This window comes from Macaca mulatta, chromosome 5, assembly GCF_049350105.2.
Source record: "Macaca mulatta isolate MMU2019108-1 chromosome 5, T2T-MMU8v2.0, whole genome shotgun sequence".
Taxonomy (NCBI): Eukaryota; Metazoa; Chordata; class Mammalia; order Primates; family Cercopithecidae; genus Macaca; species Macaca mulatta.
The window spans coordinates 160,152,835-160,173,778 of record NC_133410.1 but is presented as its reverse complement, the minus strand read 5'-3'; the positions used below and the strand labels follow the sequence as shown (position 1 = coordinate 160,173,778).

The window sequence follows — 20,944 nt, the reverse complement described above, 5'->3', positions numbered from 1 at the left end:
TCAAAAGCTTTACTTAATTTTTCTCTGTCATTTAGTCTACTACAAGGCACAGAGCGAAAGAATGGAGATAAGCAGAGCAAGGGAATGAGACTCAAATACAGTACACGTGTCAAATCCATGCATGGATGCTCTAGACTTTAGATTTGGGCTACTTGGAGCTCTACACAAGATACCATACCTCAAGTATATTATCTATTTTTGACTATTGTGGGAAGACATTTGACTTAATTAACCAATCTAGATGGTTCTGTGTTTTCCCATCCCTACCCCTCTCCAAGATGAAAAATGTTACTAAACCCACTGAATTTTCCTCATCCATCACTATTACTCTATTTGAGCTCTGACATTTTCTTAGCCTAAACATTTTTTAAACAGCTTATTTTTAGAGGCTGAAGGTAGACAGAAGTCATTCTGGGCTATTAATTAACTAGAGGCAAAGACAGAAATGTGCATTTCCAATTGATTTTTTTTAACCCACCTCCTCTGCTCTGGCTCTAAGAGCAGAGACCTTTTGAAATTCAATGCTTGAAAGGAGCAGAGAGAAAAGGAATAGAACAAGGTCCATGAAGCTTCAGAAAGTACAACTGTGCCATCAAAAATAACTAGTGTAGGGAATTTAATTCACATGGCAGTCTAGTTGAATAGTTTATTGCCTGGTGGGCTAATAATGCTTCTTACTGTTTCTGTCTTCTCTTCCATTCAGATAAAAACAAAGACACAAAGGCAAGAGATAAAAACAACAGTCTACTAGATTATAAACTGTTCTTACAGACTACTATAAAACACATACACACACTCTTCCAGATCATTTAACGCAAGTCCAAAGATCTTGCTGGTGGCAAATTATACAATGTTTTAAAATTAGTGTACATTGAAAGCTGTTTCCTAAGTTGCCTAGGTCTTTTAAACTTGTATTTTATTCTGACTGCCTTTCAGTTCAATCGTTTATTAAACATCTACTATATGTCACAGTCTGTTCTGGGCAATGGGAATATCAGTTACAAATGGCCTCTGATCTTGAGGAGCTTGTAATGAGTTTGTGAAGAAGATAGTGTATATGCAATTTTAATAAAAAGTGGTTGGGCTACATGCAGTGGCACATATCTGCAGTCCCAGCTATTTGGGAGAGTGAGGAAGCAGGATCTCTTGAGCCAGGAGTTCAAGGCTGTAGCATGCCATGATTGCACCTGTGAATAGCCACTGCACTCCAGTGCAACATAGCTAGACTCTCTCTCTAAAAATATAAATAATTAAATTATAAGGTGATTGGTGTAAGAGTGATAGAATACTCAGGTTAATGCTTGAACATGGGGTGGGAGCATGAAAGAGGGCAGGGAAGGTTTCCTAGAGCAAATGATGCCTCAAATGAGGCCTGTAGAAGGACAGGCATTTAACCAGTGGGAGGAATATTTCAGGCAGAAAGAAGAATGAGTGCCTAAGGCACAGAGGGATGAAATAGCATGATGGATACTGCCAGGAGACGGGGTGCCTAGGAACCCCAAGCAACTTTGCATTTTTGGTGATTAAATGAAAGGCAGAGAGTAACAGAAGCCAGGACATAACAAATTATGTGTGCCATCCTGGCCTGTAGGTGGCCAGATGCCACTGAAAGGTTCAACTAGAGGAATGAACCAGACAGATCTGGATTTGAGATTCATCACTCTGGCAACTTATGGGACAAGATGGCATCTCAGAAGGTGAGAGGAAGTCAGGGGCTACTTTCTATAGCCCAGACTCTTCAGTGTCACTATTAGGAATGCAACCATTCCTGAAAGTATACTCTAGAATGATTCTGGGATGCCATGAGATCACTGGACCCAGAAACAGTTTGGAACCTCAAGTGCACCACTGGGCCATTTAAGGTCTCTCCGCTGGCAACTCCCCTGAATCACAGACTGATTGGATGACGGCTGGTTGTATAACTAGCTGCCTCTGACAGGCTCTAAGGTGTAAGTGGGCAAGCAGATCTCCTCCATCAGTGTTTGCTCTTTAACTCAAGCTCTGGAATAGAAGCTATTAACAAATAGCAGAACAGAACCTGTCAAATACAAGTTAATTATGTTGAATTTGTACTTAAGTCTCCTAACGAATAGAACTCGGGATACCACAGGCTTTTGTTGCCTTCATTTTTTCCTTTCTTCTTTTTTTATTTATTTTTATTTTTTTAAGACGTCTTGCTCTGTCGCCCAGGCTGGAGTTCAGTGGCGCAATTTCAGCTCACTGCAACCTCCACCTCCTGGGTTCAAGTGATTCTCCTGCCTTAGACTCCCGAGTAGCTGGGATTACAGGCACGCACCACCACGCCCGGCTAAGTTTTTTATTTTTAGTAGAGATGGGGTTTCACCATGTTGGCCAGGTTGGTCTCAAACTCCTGACCTCGTGATCTGCCCGCCTCAGCCTCCCAAAGTGCTGGGAACACAGATGTGAGCCACAGCACCCGGCCAACACTTTTTCTTAATTTGACATTTAAAAAAGCATTACACTGGGCAGGTAATGGGGCATCTGGGCAAATAAAATGCTTTCCAGCTTTGTCTATGTCTCATTCCCTACCAGCCTTACAGATTTTTCTTGCGTCGCCTCAGGGGAACCCAGGGGCTGTAGTCACAGTAGGCCTAGGAGCTTATATCAGACTTGAGCTCTTTTCCCAATCCTCTGCAACTGCTCTTCACCCACCCCAGCCCAACAACTCACAGCCAAGAGCTAATGCATGAAACTCTAAAACAATATGTAAGTATCATTCATTCCCACCAACTGAAGATCTCATTCCTTATCTTACTCTTCGTCCCATACCTCTGCCTGGCTATGATTTTTTTGCCTTCCCCTCCTTTATATTTACCATCCAAAAAAGCTAAAATTGAGCATTTGTTCCCAGTATCCATTCTCTGAAATATTCTTTTCCTATCTGTCATCAAAACCTTCCTTTTCCATAGCCAACCTAGCAAAATCTCACTTTCTCCATTCCTAGGTCATTTCCAGCCATAATAGCCCCTTCTCTTGACTTAATTCATGTAATAATGATTATCTATTTTATAATAATGTATCTTGCATTGTCATCTGAATCAGCTTATACATTTTTTAAAGCCCAGACCAAGGCTTATACATTCTCAAGTCCCACCTGTGATGCCTACAGTGACATGCCTGGAGTGTGGGCTCAGTAAATCTCCATTGAACAATAACACTTTGACACTCACGTAAATTTCTTCAACCAGTATTTTCATTCACAAAGATAACAGAAAGGCCCTCAAGGGCCTCTATAGGCAGCAACTGAGAGCATTTTCCGAATTTATTTAAAAGGAAACGTTAAGCCTAAAAAAGGTTAAAAACACCTGCCCAAAGGTAAAGAAATGGCTGAGTCAACAATAAGACCATGAGTGTCCCAACTTTATAAAAGAAAATATTTAACAACTAAACAGCATCCCCTTTGACAAAGTTATCCTTACCTTCAACTCAAGACTTGTCTGCACTGAGAGTACTATGTATCTGTACTGTGCTTCAGAGAACCCAAAATGTCCGAAAATAATGAAGTCATTTGTATTGTTATGGAAATGAATAATATGATTCTGGGACCAATAGTCTTTCAATAATGTGACACATTGTACTGACACATTCCTCACATTTGGAGAAAGCCTGCCGGGGACAGAATCTGACAGGGCAGATGACCCACCTACATATGATCAAGAAGCTGATGATGTATCATGTCTTTGGAAAGTGGCACAGAATACTAAACGGATCATATCACAGTTACCCCAGGAGAAATGATTATAACCCAAGGTATTATACACAAACAAATAAACAAAATGGGGCTGGGAGTGAAGACTACGTAGTAGGATAGACTTCTTCAGCCTAATGAAATGACTGGAGCTGAAAATGTTCTCAATTAAAAACATATGATTGTGCACTAATAGATTTTTTAAATGAGCACAAGTAACTAAATAAATTAGTAATCATACAGGTACTAATATACAAATATATAATGTACATTTTAAACACAAAACAGAAATTTGTAAAAGGTAAAGATAGAAACAGACCGACCTTCTAAAATATTCTTCCTACACCCAATGGACTACTGGGCTCATTCCTTAGGATTCACCACCTCGCTTTGAAGATACTGCTTTAAAATATTTATAAAAGTGCAAAGCCAAAGGTTATTACTCTAATTATCTCGAAAACTCCTAAATTACTTTCTTCCCTTAACTAAAGCATATGTGCCCTAATGTCCATAGCAAATTCATTAAAATTCTAACGGCAAAAAGTCAGAGAATGCACAAAAAATCGGAGAAGGTTTATACTAGATAGTAACAAGAAGCTACAAAGTATAAACGGCTCAGAAACAGAATTGATTTTGCTCGTTTTTGATCTAAACTGTGTCCCCTATAATTGTTGCGATTTACAGGCTCAGTGCTTTGACCCGTGTGCTGTTTCCAGCCACAGGAAGGAACTGGGTAGTCATTTAAAAACTGTCACATAAATAGCCACTTACCAGCTCACCTGGGGAGTGCAATGTTGGGCAAGTAGTAAAGAATGCCAATTTTATTTATTTTACTACTTATAAACTCCCTAAGGGGCAGGATAGTAAATTTTCTGAACATTCAACCCTTAATTATCCACACAGCAGATCAGAGAAGTCAAAGTAAATAATAAAAAAAAAATTTGTAATCACTTTGTAATGAAGACATATATTCAGGTATACTCAGGGATTTTTCATTAAGTTACACAGGGACCACCAGCCGCAAAACAGTAGAGCACAGAGATCAAACACATGAGCTTTGGAGTCAAGAGACCAAAGCCTAAGTAACGGGCTTAGTAACTTACTAGCTGCATAACCTCAAACAAGTTATTTAACCTCGGTAATTTTCTGTTCCCTCTTCTGTAAAATGAGGAAGCTAACATTAGCTACCTTACAGGTTTGTAGAGAAGATTAAATGACATAATGCATTTGAAGTACTCAACAGAGTACTTGGTAAATGTTTAATAAATGTGTATTTTAGTATTATTAGAGCTTAAGAACTGGATGGAAATCAGCAGGGAAGAGAGAAAGAGAGAGGATGTAATTATGGTCAAGTATATTGCAAAGCGATATAAAAGTCACTTTAAGGAACAACTGCTGTTCTTCTAAAAATATCCAAGGAACATGCATGTACCCTAATTGCTTTTGTGAAAACCTCGGTTTTTGACCAGATACCTATTCTAGGAAAGCAAGATGAAAAAGTTACTTTTCTTCCTACCTGAAAGAGTTTCCCTCCCTATGTTTCTAGAAATCTAGTTACCTATCACAGAGGTACCTATCACCTGATTCAATGTGATGGAGGCCCCTGGGGTTACTGAGACCAGCAAAAAAAGTGGAATTCATACATTACCTGTGCCCAGTGGTTTTTAAATACAATCATGCATGTTTCTGGGTCAACTCCCTGTAGGCTCACAGCCTGCTGGAGTTTGCTTCCTGTCGAAACCGATGACATCATAAGACTTCATAAATCAATACTTCTAAGTCATATTTAATTTTCATTAAAATTTGGTAGCAGTCACTAACTTTCAGGTTTGAGAAATGGAACTTCTTCACATTTCATTGTCACCTTCCAAAACCTGTAATGACAATAACAAAAAAATGAATTTTATTATGTTCATAAATTAAATAGGACACTGACTATAAAATTTAAATCAAAGCTTAGACATTCTTAAAGTCCAACACAGAAAAAAATCTACAAAACAGATACACTCAATCTAAAGGCTCTCCTATTTTCTCCTACTTTGCTACTAAAAATACAAAATAATAATGCTACCTAAGCTACATGAATAAATGAAACAATTATTGGGTTTCTTCTCTCCACTACAACCAGCCACAACCCCCCAAAATTACTATTCTAAATCACTCAAGTTCAAGTCTAGTTTCTAGAATCAAGCAAGAAACTATTAGGTTGGTACAAAAGTAATTAGTTTTTGCCATTACTTTCAAGGGCAAAAATCGTGATTATTTTTGCACCAACCTATTATGATACCAATGTTTGCAGAGCTTAAAAACACCCAGTAACAGGAAAACCATGAGTTAATAGCAAGAGAAATAAATGGCTTGATGCAACTTGGGGGAGGTATTATAAAACAGCACCCAGATTCCTGGGTCTAATTTGATTGAATATTTTTTTAAATCAATGGCTGCCAGAATTGAAAGGATTCTCAATCATTTTGTGGCTATAAACTAGGTTAAAGTTTCTAGCTTTTCTGAAAAATAATAGAATTCCAAGTAACCTTGACAAATCAGAGATAGAAATGATCCATCAAAAACAAGATAGTGTTTATTAGGTGTGAGTGCAAGGCAGCACACTTACAAATGAAAAGTGAAACACGGAAAAAAATACAAAGAAATCCTGACTACAAGAGAGTAAGTAGGGGAAAAAAGAAATTGAGGTCATAGAGTGTATGGTGAATATGATCCATTTGTGTGGCACTGACAAAAGCAGTAAGACAGTGGTATTGTCTCACCAGTTTGATCAGTCCATAAAAGGACTAGGTATAATTGAAAATACTATTTTTTTAGTGTACAGATTGGGAAGAGTTCAGAAAAAAGTAATTACAATTACCAGAACCCTGGAAAACAAAAACTGTAATAAAAGTTTGTAGACTCGTAATGCCAAAAGAAAACAGGGGGTAGCCATTTTCAACAGAGTAATATGAAAGGTATTACAAGGAGAACACCAATCAGCTGTTCCTCCCTGTAAACAGTAAGATGGGAGAAAGTAGGCTTCAGAGGAGACTTAGGGGTTAAGTTCCTTGTGGGGAATAGAATTAAACACTGGAAAATAGTTAAGAAGTATTTAAAACGAGCACTTCTGTTAATAGGAGGGCAACTATTCATCATGACAAGGTCTTAGAAAGAATTTTTAGGACATAAGAACAGAACACTTGCAAGCATAGTTCTGAGGAAAGAAACATTTTTGAAAAAGAATGGAGGAGAGTTAAGGTATACAGAAAGGACGGCCTGTTAAAAGAAGTACACAAATCATATACTCAAGGAAAACTGCCTGTGTGTTTCTTCTATAGCTTTATTTTATTAAAATTGAATTCCCCAAACTAAAATTCCAAATAATACAAACTTGTTTTCAATGGACATTGTCCACCGCCAACCATGGCTCTTTGCTACTATTGGGTCGATCTAGTGTTTCAAAAATCAGGAGTGGCTACCCCATATATGCAGGGAATGCATTCTCCCGTCCCCACAGTGCCTGCCACTCCCTGTGATCTTACTGCCAGAACCTTCACCTCATTCAGGTTACCTCACTAGCCCTTATAAACATTTACATTTACAGCCTTGTTTTAAATGATAAGAGATAAAACAAGATTCTGAATCAACTTCCTCATTATTCTACACATTACATTTCTGTGAAAATGTCAAGGCCTTTTATTTAGGTTACATAGTGATAATAATGAAGAAAATCAAAGTTTTGATTTATCCCAGAGATCGAAAAACTACAAGACTCAAGTCATTCCAGCTCCAGAATTCAAAGATTCTTCTTCAGAGGTATGAAAGGAACATACATCATGCCAATTGCTTCTAAGTCAAAAACAGAAACATATGCTAAGATCCTTCAAGTTAGTTTTCAGAAGGAATTTACATGCAATCTTCTCAGAAATGGCGAGAATGCAGTAGAGACGGGACAAATAGCCAATGCTATGAGCTTACTAGTTAGTTTGCTGTTGTTGGTGGTGGTGGTTGGTGGTGGTGGTGGTGGTGGTGGTTGTTGTTGTTGTTTTATTAGAGACAGAGTCTCAATTCATCACCCAGCCTGGAGTGTAGAAGCCATCATATCTCACTGCAGCCTTGAACTCCTGGGCACAAGCAATCCTCCCACCTCAGCCTCCTGAATAGCTGGGACTACAGGCATGTGCCACCACACCCGTCCAATTTTTTTTCATTTTTTGTACAGACAGGGTCTCCCTATGTTGCCCAGGCTGGTCTCGAACTCCTGAGCTCAAGCAATTCTCCCGTTTTGGCTTCCCAAAGGGCTAGGATTATAGGCATGGGCCACCATGCCCAGCACAAGTTAATTTTGATAGAAACAGAATATAAATCTCTGTATTCCCAGTCCAGTGCTCTTTCTAGGAAACTATATTCTCCTTTCTAAGGGCTATAATCGCTGGCCCTATTCTCTAAGGGAACTTGTAACATTTCTAAGAAAAGTGCATCTCATTTCATTTATTCTTATCCAACTATACTTTTGAAACAGATGCCTAAAGAATTAAAATGTATCATGAATGAAGAAACTACAATATAAAGAAAACTTGGGAGAGAAAGAAGGAATGAGGCAAGTCAAACAAGCTAAGTTTGAGAAGGAAACAAGTATGCCAGAAGATCCTACAAATGAAAAATACTACCTAGCACGCCCAGAGAACAACAAAAAGTTGGATATTTTCATTCTCTCTCTCTCTCTGTCTTATTCCATATTAGAGTACTAAAACACTGGCATGTCACCAGGGCAATACATTAATAAAACAGAAAGAGATGGCTCCATATTTATGAGAGATGCATAAGGACATATTTCCTCAAGCACTAAGGTGTTCAACACACTGCATTTTCCTGTTACTGGTGTTTTTTTCCTTTTTTGCAGCCACTCTAAGCTTTTTATTAAACTCTCAAATCACAGCTAAACCTCCCAAGAGAAGAACAAAGGACAGAACGAAGCCAAGGTAAGTAGGTAAAGGGGCTGCAGTTACTAAATGTGAGTCTGTCAGGAATATGGCATCATCAGACGTTTCTCCTTTCTTTCCCTCTACACTCTTCAGTCTAAGCTACGTGATGCCGAAAATGTTTGAAGCAAACCTTGCCACTCTTGGCACACATGCAGTCTGTTCTTCCCGTAAAGTCACACGTGCACATTGACTCAAGTTTCATGCCTGAGAGAGAGCTCTACAAACCATTTAGATGCCAAGGAGTGATTTTTTTTTATCTTTCTTCAAAAAAACCACCAACACAAAAAAAATACTCAAAGTGGGTGCGTGTAGGTGTGTGGTGTGGTTGAGTTTTTTGGTTGGGGGAATGGGCAAGAAAGAGATGAGATGTCAAAATATATATACAACAGCTTGATATTTCAGCATAAATTCTACACTGCAAAGACAGAACTGACTATAGACATTATTGAGTGGCCATATTTATATCTCATTAATATTATATATAAAAATACTTTCCATCAATAAGGAAAGAAAAATTCTATTAAATATTGTTAGAGACAGGGATAACTGGCCAAAGAATTGTATCAATTTTATTTGCTGTTTTTCAAAAATATATATTTTTATTTGACTATGAAAAAAGCAAAACATATGCTTCCACCTTACAGAATAATAAAATATATAATTATAAAAGCTCAGATTCTAGCCATCTAAGTCACATCTCTTTTCCAATGTAAAAATTTCATTCCCAGACATCTTACCCAACTTCAGACACTTTGGAAAGCTACAATAATTAGAAAAGCTAAAAATATGTCAAAATCGCATTTTTTCCTGAACTATCAATAACTATATTTTGATATATCCCTTTCTTACTATCAGACTAAACTTAAACTATAAATATTTTGGCATTTAAATATTATCTCATACCATCCTTCAATTCTTTTATCTATTTAAATAAATATCCTCTAATGATGAATTTTTAAAAATTCTTAAGGGAAATAAATAGGATAGCCACCTTAAGGGGAGACAGAGCCAAAGGAACATTTTTATTCAAGGAAAAGTGATTATATTTGCAGGCCTAATGGGAATGAACCAATGAACACGCATAATTTGAAGATATAAGGAAAAGAATTTTGATGGAGCAAAAGGAGCAGAAGAAAGATGAGATCAAGAACACAGGTAGGAGAGTGCTAGAGATAAAAGGGAGGCAAAGCCAAGTCTTTCGTGGTGAGTTTCCAAACCAAAACCACTACCTTATACTTGATGGAAAGCACAGCTGGCTCCCTTTCTACCCCTCCTTCTTCATCCCTTCTGATATCACTCTGATGGGTTTGTGGAAATGGCTAGAGAATTTAGGTAGATTTAAAGTAGGGAACAAAGGATAATGGCTAAGAGTTGTTGACTCAGTCCAAGCCTGAAAGTCTAAAAATTTAAAGTCCCAACCTGGGAATCTGAGCTTCGAGCTAGGAGGTAGGTTCCCAAAACTCTAGTTCTAGCTCTAACCAGCTGTGAAACCTTGAGTGAAAAATGGGACTCTTCTTTTGGAATGTCACTTAGGTAAGCAGTTAGAACTAAAGTAAGATTTCTTAGGTCTCTTACAGTTTGAGTCATTATTTTATGTACTTTATCACAACTGTTATACCAACTGGAGAGGGGTAATCAGATAATCATTAAAGAAGGATGATGGCCTTTGTACAAAAATCTTCATAAGAATTCTAGTTGCAGATGGGATTCTATCTGTATTCTTTTTTACCATTAAGGCATGTTTCACTTAAGGAACTTACAGCACAGGAAGCAGCCACAGTAAATATAATTCCATGGTTGAGGTTTTGTTTGTTTATTTCCTGAGCAACTGCCAATAGAAAAATTCATTGTTTGAGAATGTACTTTGGAATGCTCTGAATTGGCTGCTACTAAATACATAAAAAATATATAAAAAGTCTATTACTGTAAATGTGCTTATCATATAAAATTCCATCTAAGGATGAAGACTCATCAAATATTGGGAACACCTTAAGAGAGGTGAACCTTGTGCCCTCAATTATAACTAATAGCAGTATTGAGGAGGGTGTTTCATTTTGGGTCAAACTACCTCAGACAACCTCTTCTTAGAGGCTCATAAAATCCTATTAAACCTAAATCCTCCTGTGCTCTAATCTTCTGGCCCAGTTCTCTTTTCTCTCTCACCGCAATATCACAGGGCAATGCTGGACTGTGAAAAATAAAGCAAGCATCTAATAGCCCCCTATTCTTCTGGACCTTGTGCTTAACCCTCCCTCAACTTGCCATAGTTTAACTCTAGTTCATTCACTGTACAACGTCCATCATTTCAGTAAATCAGAATCTTATTTCATTCCACCAGCTTCTAGGTCACCAGTTAACACACAAAATGCACGCAAAGAAAATTCTCTCAATACACACATTCCAAATGGTTTCCAGCTTTGGAAAATACATGCTTCAAAATAGTAACAAGATGCCTAAAACTTAATAATCCCATGAAACAATCCTACCTCATTTTACACCTTAGTTTCACAAGAACAGGCTACCAACTATGTCATACCCATGTGCCATGCAACTGACTGATGAGCAGAATAAATGTGAAAAGAAAAATTAAAATTAATATTCAAATTCCTATCTGAAATTTGTTTTTGGACTTAATTTTAAAGCTATTTAAGAAACTAAGTAGATCAATTATACCTCGATAAAGATCAAAACTTTAAAAAAAATTTTTAAAGAAGAAATTAAACCCCTACAGGAAAGGATTTAGAATGTAAAAATTATGTATTTTGAAATTGATAGCAAGTATTGAGACATCAGCTCATTGGTGATTGAACAGAAAAGTTTCTTATAAACGTAGGGTGATTTGTTGGAACCTAAAAATTGGATCATTCTTGGGGAAAGTCTCCCCAACAACCCAACTGATCACTGTACACTTGATAGTATAAACCATGCTTTTACATCACTATTTTGTTGAAAGCTACTAAAAAACACCTTGTTTAAGATTTCTGCCACAAAACCCCAAAAGTTGACTAAGGTAAATGCAGAAAAAAATGATCTGACAACTTCTATAGGGTAGAACTTAAAGGAGAGACTTGAAGTAGATGCTCTGAATCTTTCTAAGAAGAACCCTCTCACTTCATAAAGTTCTTTCCAAAAATGTTCCTGGAAAAAAAAAAGAAATGTAAGTTTTTGTCTTGGTCATGTTCTCTGGAAAAGCAGGTACCTTTGACGAGTGATGCTGTTCAGTCTAATACCTGTATCTACAGTTTTATCAATCAGAATTAGTTCCCCACCCAGTGCTTTAAATCCCTTCATGTGAACATGTGCAGCTTTGCAACCTGTAGTGTTACCAGATGATGTGATGCTTACCTTTTGAAACATGAAAAACATCCTTTCAAAAAGGTTCTTCATCCACACATGACATAAAAGTACTAAGTGTAATTAGTGAAATAACAGTAAAATTCCATATACATCCATGAATCTTATAAACTGTGGGCATATTTTTCTGAAGAGAGGTAGCCGTAGTTTTCAGCCAATTCTAAAAAGGGTCCATGAGGTGCCCCACTTCAAAAAAGTTTAAAACCCACTTTAAAGATGCATTCATGGTAAAACCATTGAGAATCGAGTCCCAAAACACGCTAATAGTCAGTTCACATTCTAATGGTATTACTGAAGATGTAGTTGTGGAATTTTGTGACTTCTGTGATAACAAAAAGTTCTGCTATGAATAGAGCAGAAATAAAAAGAACTCATCTCATGAAAGTCACACAGATATCATGGAGTCTGACTCAGACTATCAAGTCAGACCCAGACACATTCTCTTAGCCACCAGTACCTCTCTAACTATAGCTACTAATTACACTAGTACCTTGCAGCATTGTTTAAATGGTAAATGACTGAAAAGACCCTACATATCCATCAATACTGGTTTGGTTATATAAACGATGGTACTTCTGTGTAATGGAATACTATGTTACAATTAACAAAAAAGACACAGCTTTTAATGTACTGATAGGAGAAGGTTGCCAAAATGTAAACAGAACAGCAAATACAGTATGCCACCATTTGTGTAAGAAGAAAAGCAATGTATTAGCCCATCTGATTGTAAAAGCATAGAAAATTTCTGAAAAGATACACAAGAACTCTAAGGTGGCTGAGTCAGCACAGGGCACTGGGGGCTAGGGGACAGCTGAAGGAGAGAGACTCACTTTTCAAACTGTACCTTCTTTGACTTTTGAATTTTGTACCATATTTATCTACTACTTAGCAAAAACATTTTTTATTTAACAAAATAAAAGCAAAAGAACAACTTAAATAAAAGGAAAAGTACTTGCTCTATCATAAGCATAGCAATGACAACAGATTTGAAGACTCTTCTGAGTCTCAATATGAAAGGAAAGTACCTGCAAAATGAGTATAGCCTGATGGGTATGAGTAGGGATAAAAGAGTAGCTTAATATAATATGCTATTTGACTCCATCATAATGACTACCAAATGTCTGAAAGAGATTTAACAGAAAACACATAAAAGAAAACCAACTACATCTGTACCTAGAAGACTTGCTAACTTCCAATGGAATAAATATATACAAAAATAACATATCAGGAAAATGTAAATAATTCAGAAGAGTTGTAGTCTTATTTTTAGAAGCACTTTTTAAGTGGTTGTCTTAATATTATTGTTGCACGATACTCAGTGAATTAAATGTATGCAATTTACCTTCAGTCTAAGAGATTCCTAACTCTAGGAATTTGTAAAATTAATCTTCTGCCCAAGTTTTTGTCAGTCTAGATCAGTGGTTCCCCAAATGTGGTCTGAGGGACCCTGGGGTTCCCCAAAACCCTTTCAGGGAGCCTCAGTGGTTCTCAACAATTTTTTCTAGGACCTCTTTTTAAGGAACAACAAAATCGGTCAAACTAAATGTAGCTCACTACAAAGTTTCTCATATCCAGAAAAGCTTCCTGCATTCAGCTTACTGTAACTTCACTTGAGCAGTTTGACCACTATTCACCACAACTTTTTTTCTTTTTTTTTTTTCTTTTTTTTTTTTTTTTTTTGACAGAGTCTCGCCCTGTCATCAGGCTGGAGTACAGTGACACGATCTTGGTTCACGGCAACTCCCACCTCCTGGGTTCAAGCGATTCTCATGCCTCAGCCTCCTGAGTAGCTGGGAATACAGGCGTGCACCACCACACTTGGCTGATTTTTGTACGTTTAGCAGCAACACGGTTTCACTATGTTGGCCAAGCTGGTCTCGAACTCGTAAGCTCTAGTGATCTTTCCACCTCAGCCTCCCAAAGTGCTCAGATTACAGGCATGTGCCACTGCGCCTGACTACACCACAACTCTTAAATTGGCTTTTCTTATGAGATTGTTCTTCTACTCGTAAAAAACCTATTCTCTCAGATTAAGATTTATTCTGAAAACTAAATATCGTTACGCACCTGTAAACAAGTTTCTTAAACTTCCTCTTTAAAATATTGCACTCACTAACGGCAGATCTAACTGCTTTGAAGCTTTCGTTTTGTCCCAAGCATCATTTGGTGAAATTTTGATGAGATTGTTTACCCCTGAATAAAGCAGTACTGTATCTCACTCAACAAAGAGTACATTCTCAATGTCTCTCCCTTGTACCTAGAGCAACATACACTGTAGCACACACACACATACACGTGTAAGTCTAGTTCAGCATACAGATGTAAATAATAAGCAATAGCTGTTGCCTTTTCAGAGACCCTACAGTAGAAAAAGCCCCGTGTCACCTTCAATTAGCAAAGGGTAATGGAGGCTCTAATATCTGCTTGGAGGTCCAGAATTTAGGCTTACCATGCTGTACTTCCAAGAAATAAAAGTAAAAGCTGAAACAACTTATACTGAGCAACTCCTCTGCCACAGCAAAGATGGCTTATTGACTAGATGGCCGCCACCCCTCCAAGCAGAGAGGCTGTCTCTATGGAGAAGAATGCATTAATTTATCCATAAGCCTCCAGAAGCAAGTGGGTAGATCACAACTCTCCCATATTCTGCTTCAATTCATCTACACTTGCCTCTAGAGTGACTGGCATACACTTGAATGGTTTCAGGCTAACTATGCTTCTTTAATTAAAAGTCTTCTCCACTAAATTAGCATGTGTATATCAATGTCTTTTGTACAGGGAGAAAAAAGAGAAAGTAAAAGCAAGAAAAGAAAAATCAAAGGCTATTCTAAATTAAGTTTTGCTTCAGATAGATTTTGCATTTGGCACTACTTCTCCCTAGAGTTGGTGCTTCAGGTAGAAAACAATGAGCAAGAATAGACAAGGTCCCTACTTCCCCCTTGAAAGCATCCTGCACTTTGGAGTTAATTGACTTCTAAAATCAAAGGAGTTGTGAAGAGCAACTAGGTAGCAAAAGAGGAACCTAGGTAGTTCCTTTTTTGTAAAAATAATTTTATGTTATTAACACATATATTCACAATAATTCACTTCCATTTTCTGCATTAGGGAATTACCAAAAATTGATTATCTGACTCAATACTATTAGAGTGAAATTGCAATATCTGAGGACTAGGTTCTGATGTTACTGAATATGGCAAAATATTAAAATACCAAAAATTACCACCAAACATCCCTTAGTAAGGCATCTGTTGGAAACCAACACATTTTTTTTTCTCATTAAGTTGGAGAATCAGCTGAATATCCAACAATGCAGTAGGCATTTGGGGTCAGGTTGTTCAAAAAATAATGTATGTCTTCAAATGCAAGAACTACTTTCAGCACAGAGAGACACCCACACTATGAGAGGCTGGTGGAAAGAGCAGGTATACATCTATAATTCCTGAAGAATAAACTCAAAATTATCCTAACCTTGTAAGTGATTGTCCTCCCTCTCTCCACCTCTCCCTTTCAATCTCTGGTTTTAAGTGGCAGATAATGCCAAGAACATATACAATAAATGAAATGACTACACAAAACTGGAGAACCCTGGAGGGGCTTCACAAACGTTACTAATTATACACTGAAATCTACACAGAGTTCCAAGTAAATTATATTTCCTGCTTTCATAGAAAAGGAATGTAATACAGGTAAGCCATCCAACAACTCAAGTAAAATTAAAGACAGATTTTTTCCATTAAGTAAACATGTCTGTGTTTCTAAAATGTTTTGAAAACCCACAAATATAGCATACAAACACTGCTAATTAGAATTCAATAATAAACATCATCCTCTGTAGAAAGAATTTTCAAAAGTGAGGGAAAGGATGATGACAGAATAGAAACCAAACAAATACAAGCATCTGGATTTTAGTGGACCTGATCATACTAATATTAATAATTATAGAATGAACTGGTAAGGAAATTAGCAGCAGTAACTTCCAGCTTTCCCATATAAGTTGCTCCTTTCTAGCTTCTTTCTATGAGAAATGTAAAGAGAACTTTCAGCTTTAAAAATCTGACCATATTTAGTTCTGAAGGCTCCCAAAATATGCATATTATAATTAAAGTACACTTAAAATATAAGAGTATTTACCTTAGCACCAGAGAATCGTTCACATTTATGCATTGTTTATTGAGAGAATAAAATTATTCTCTCCAAAAAGTTGCCACAACCTTTTCTATTATTTGTTCTGAGAATGTAAACCTTAGAGTAAGAAAAAATAAAAAGAACGCTATGGTGCTTGAATTAAATATTTTATATGATTATATCACAATGACATCTTCTTTAGTCTAACATAATCAGTATTCTATATTTGTTGCTTGCACAAAACCATAATTACTCGCTGATTTGATCAAAATTACTAGCTGACTTGAGCAATTCAGTCAGCCAGTCAGCCTTCGGGGTAATTAGTCAAATCAACAGTCTATCAAAGTGACTAATATATCTCTGAATCATGGATTAAACTATCTACAACATCAAGGCAATTCTTAGATTTGTTCCAAAACCTCAGTTCATCTTGTTTAACTCCATAGGTTATTTTTCTCGTAATTTAATTTACTCTGTACACAGTTGAGAGTTTTTCCTCCCCTTCAAGGAAGAAAATGAAAGTGACAATAAAAACCTTTTAAGAACTTTTTTATTTCAAAAAAGTAAAATAAAAAAGTACAGAATTCAATGAAATCAGATACTCTTGTTTCAAAAAATAAGAGGAGGAGGAGAAGAGTTGTTTTTGTTATTGTGTAAGCGGGGGCACAGTCAAGGAGAAAGAGACAAAAATGGATTCTTACCAATCAAACCACTTCACAGTGCCTCAAATTCCATTAAAGGCCACAATTCTGTTGATTTGATGCCAGATGCCTCTAAATGTTCTTACTCAAGAAAAGTATGTTTTTTGAAAGAACAAGGAAAGCAATACATTTAAAGGCTAGAGAAAATTTTCTTCCATTTACTTGGGTCAGTGAAACATCCATCATACAGAGACACAAACACCTTACAGAATAAAAGATCAGAGGAGTTACACTAGTAGAAGATCAAAGAGCCAGTGCCTCTGGGGGAATCAAACAAGTAACTGCCTGAACAGAGCCCCCTATGATTTCTCAAGTAAATCTAGCTTATGTGATTGGGGAGGAGAACCACAAAGCAGAACATGCTGTCCCAAAAAAGTGATTAAAAAATAATTAATTCCAGTTTGACTCTCTCTCTCTGGAGAAAGAATCTTTTCAAAGTCATTAAGTGGAATAACTATATAATGGAAGTTTTAAAAAAGCAAAAATGTTTGAATTATCTACACACACTAACTACAACAAGGCATATGAAATTATTATATTTAGTCTAATAGCAAACCAGAAGAAATGAAAACATATTTAGTAAATGGTTGCAAAAGTATAAAAAGAAACTGGATGCTTTTAACAGATGCCCTCAGATTTAATTCCACCTGCGTGGGCTAAAAGGGAGCACTCGTCCATCCCTGTCACATGTGCAAGTAAAAGAACAAGTTGTCATTAAAACTGAAGGGTGTAAAATTTCACAGTAGAAATAGAACATGTCCAGAAATTTTCAGCATCCCAAAACCTTTGGCTACCAACATCAAAAACACTACGCTGAACAAAGTGCCTACTAAGTACCTGCCTTAAACCTGCCTATTAATATCTTTCTCCTCTAAACCTTTTATTTTAACTACATCTCCCTATGGTTATGTAGTTTCTGCTTTGTGCTGTGATTATTTCAGAATCAGTCTGGTCTCCTTGAAGGTAGGGATCACATTTTTATGTTATTCATGTATTGATTTAGTAAGCATTTAATCCAAGAGCCCAAGATGTGCAGTGTGGGGATATGAATAAAATCTAGTCCCAGGCGTCACGGATAAGCAGCTTACTATGGAGAGGTGTTTGCATCAGCAGGTAACAGTAACAGCCACCAGTGAGAAAAGCCACTGCTTATTGGGCACTTACTCTGTGCCAGGCACCACACTAAATTGTCTGTTCAATTCTTACAACCACCCACTGAGGTAGGGCGTCATCCCCATTTACAGATGAAGAAACTGAAGCCTAGAGAAAAGTGACTGGTCACATGGGTAGTAAGAAGCAAAGTCAGAGCACTGGGAGGACTGGATGGGAGCCAGGAGTCAATGGTCAGCTGTGATCAGAAGAGGGGCTTAGGAATGGCTTTACCAGGAAGGAACTCCTGCATAAATACCTTGTTTGCATAGGAATAGATCCGAGGGTGATACAAGGAAGCAATTCACTTAAGCAAATAACAAGAGTGCTGATAAAAACATGATGTGATTTCCTCCAATTCAGTCTCTAATGAAAGCTCTACATTTGTTTTTTGTTTGTTTGTTTGCTTGGCCATAAGGTCAACAGAACAGTGTCTTGAAACTTTCACCTATCACAAATCCAACTTTTAGAGATATTAAAAGATTGCAAATAGGCAAAACAATGACTTGAAGAAGGTGTAACAACTGGTTTACTAGTCATTGCTACCACCACAATGTATCACTCAGTCTAGAAACTTGGCATTTCAGCCACTACAGATATTCCATTTCCCTGGTTAAGTCAAGTCTAGCTACACAAATCGAGTCCAACTGGTTAGTAATTCTAATACATGTTAGAAATATAAACAAAACTGATTATCCTACCAGGAAAAAGAAAAAAGCACTAAATATTAATCACTTAAAGTATCTCAATTAATTACTTTATTCTAAAGGAAAGGATACGTTAACTGTATTGAGAGATAAACTACCCAAAATGTGGACTAAAAAATGTTTGTTTCTTCCCTTTCACATGGCAGATACTGATCAATAATACGAGGAATAGCCCATAAATTCAGCTGTATATATTCCCTGTTTTAATACAATTTAAATTAGCAAATTAAGATGTAATTATATGTGATTTTCTTGTAATTGTTTATGAAATACAAAACCATGTGATATTATAAATAAAAATTCAAGTCATTCATCACATTGATCTTCATATTAAATCTCCCACTGTGGATCAGATTCTGCAATTTGACTCCTGGTTTTATAAAATTTCTGCAGATCATATTCATCTTCTCCATGTCACATAGTCCCAGATTTTTCCTCAAATAATTATAATACAAAGCACATTCCTGTATGTGCAATTTAAAGATCTGTGGCTTAGCCAGGTTTGGAATTTAACACTAGAACAAATCACACCATGAATCAAATAAATTGTGTAAGAAAGGTGGTTCTATTTTTACAGAGTTATGTACCAAACCTCCTTAACATAAACACACATACACCCGGGAGAAATGGATCTGTTAATGGATTACATCTTTTTGTTTTTGTTTTCGTTTTTTGTTTTTGATTTTTTTAATTATACTTTAAGTTCTAGGGCACATGTGCACAACGTGCAGGTCTGTTACATATGTATACATGCGCCGTGATGCTTTGCTGCACCCATTAACTCATCATTTACATTAGCTATTTCTCCTAATGCTATCCCTCCCCCACCCCTCCACCCCATGACAGGCCCCAGTGTGTGATGTTCGCCACCCTGTGTCCAAGTGTTCTCATTGTTCAATTCCCACCTATGAGTGAGAACATGCAGTGTTTGGTTTTCTGTCCTTGTGACAGTTTGCTCAGAATGATGGTTTCCAGCTTCATCTATGTCCCTGCAAAGGACATGAACTCATCCTTTTTTATGGCTGCATAGTATTCCATGGTATATATGTGCCACATTTTCTTTTTTCTCACAGTGAGTGGCCAGGATATCAAGCTTCATTTATTGTAACTACAGGGTGGAAGTACATTCATGACTTCAGATTTTGAACTGCAGTAAATACTTTTTTTTTTAAATTAAGAGCTGATATATGGGATTTAGGCCAAGTTCATAGGTAAGTTATGATTTCAAAATATCTCATTTCATCATTGCTTTATTCTCCAATAGCCAAATGAAGAGAGAAACGTCATGGAAGAGGCAAAAAAAAGGCTTTCAGCCCTCAAGCTCTACAGCTCAACAGGTCAGCCGAGTACTTCATGTGATAAATTTGGCTGAGATGGTTCACTTTTAAACATCATCTCCCACTTCCTAATTCTGATCATCCTTCTCTTGGGGGAAAACTTTAAATTCCTGAGTAAATTTCCTTGTCTTCATAAATATCTTCACTTGGGGTTTCAGGAACTTGATGGGAAACCTGCTTCTCCTACTCCAGTTATTGTGGCCTCCCACACAGCCAACAAAGAAGAAAAGGTAGGTCAGACATCATACTCAAACCTCCCTCTACCCCATCCTCCTCCCCATCAATATTTGGAGAATACATAGGCCTCTGTGGTTTAAGAGACAGAATCAAGTTTCAGAGCAGCGGCTTTGAAATGGGAAGATGTTTTTCTTGACTATTAAGAAAATTTTAGTTCTCACTTTGGATCATGAACCCACAGATAACTTCCCTTTAACAGTACTGTAAAACTTAATTACCCTCTTTTGTTTGCAGAGTTTACTCGAACTAGAAGTAGATTTGGATAATTTGGAATTAGAAGATATTGACATAACAGATATCAATCTGGATGAAGATATTTTGGATGATTGACTGTAATGCTTTCCATTTACCTGACTAAACAGATCATTATTATATATAGGTATTGATTGCTACCCTGACCACAGCGCTTTGGACTATGAGAAATTTCTTAGATTTTTATATGTAAATACTGTGGACCACTGGGAACATAATGCCCATATCATCTTAAGAAGAGTTTATGTGCAGCATTTAAATCACTGTGTTTTCCTTGTTAACTAAAACAGACATGGGCTTTGATTTTTTTCATACTATTAGACCGTATCTCCTAAAACCTTCTGAATTAATGGAAGATACTTCTGTTTCCTTTCTCAACAATGAAAATAGGCTTCTAGTT

At 36.9% G+C, this 20,944-nt stretch overlaps 2 protein-coding genes across 3 annotated transcripts in view; one reads left to right on the top strand and one right to left on the bottom strand.

Annotated features, from left to right (window-relative positions):
* The window catches only part of FHIP1A (FHF complex subunit HOOK interacting protein 1A), a 265,000-nt gene that overhangs the window by 93,096 nt on the left and 150,960 nt on the right, over positions 1–20,944 (bottom strand). The window contains exons 3-4 of one of the 2 annotated variants that reach the window (XM_078002365.1): positions 5,531–5,583; positions 5,358–5,440 (exon numbers count right to left, since the gene is read on the bottom strand). In XM_078002365.1, coding sequence (XP_077858491.1) covers positions 5,358–5,440; positions 5,531–5,567 — 120 coding nt within the window. In that variant the 5' untranslated portion in view covers positions 5,568–5,583. Of the gene's footprint in view, positions 1–5,357; positions 5,584–20,944 lie in introns of both variants that reach the window. The other variant, XM_015139343.3, reaches the window with a different exon arrangement.
* LOC144341010 (coatomer subunit beta'-like) lies at positions 6,875–20,899 on the top strand. The gene is made up of 6 exons (XM_078002718.1): positions 6,875–7,513; positions 8,601–8,679; positions 9,735–9,837; positions 19,983–20,055; positions 20,214–20,285; positions 20,527–20,899. The coding sequence occupies exons 4-6, from the start codon at positions 19,987–19,989 to the stop codon at positions 20,620–20,622; spliced, it is 237 nt and encodes a 78-aa protein (XP_077858844.1). The 5' UTR covers positions 6,875–7,513; positions 8,601–8,679; positions 9,735–9,837; positions 19,983–19,986; the 3' UTR covers positions 20,623–20,899.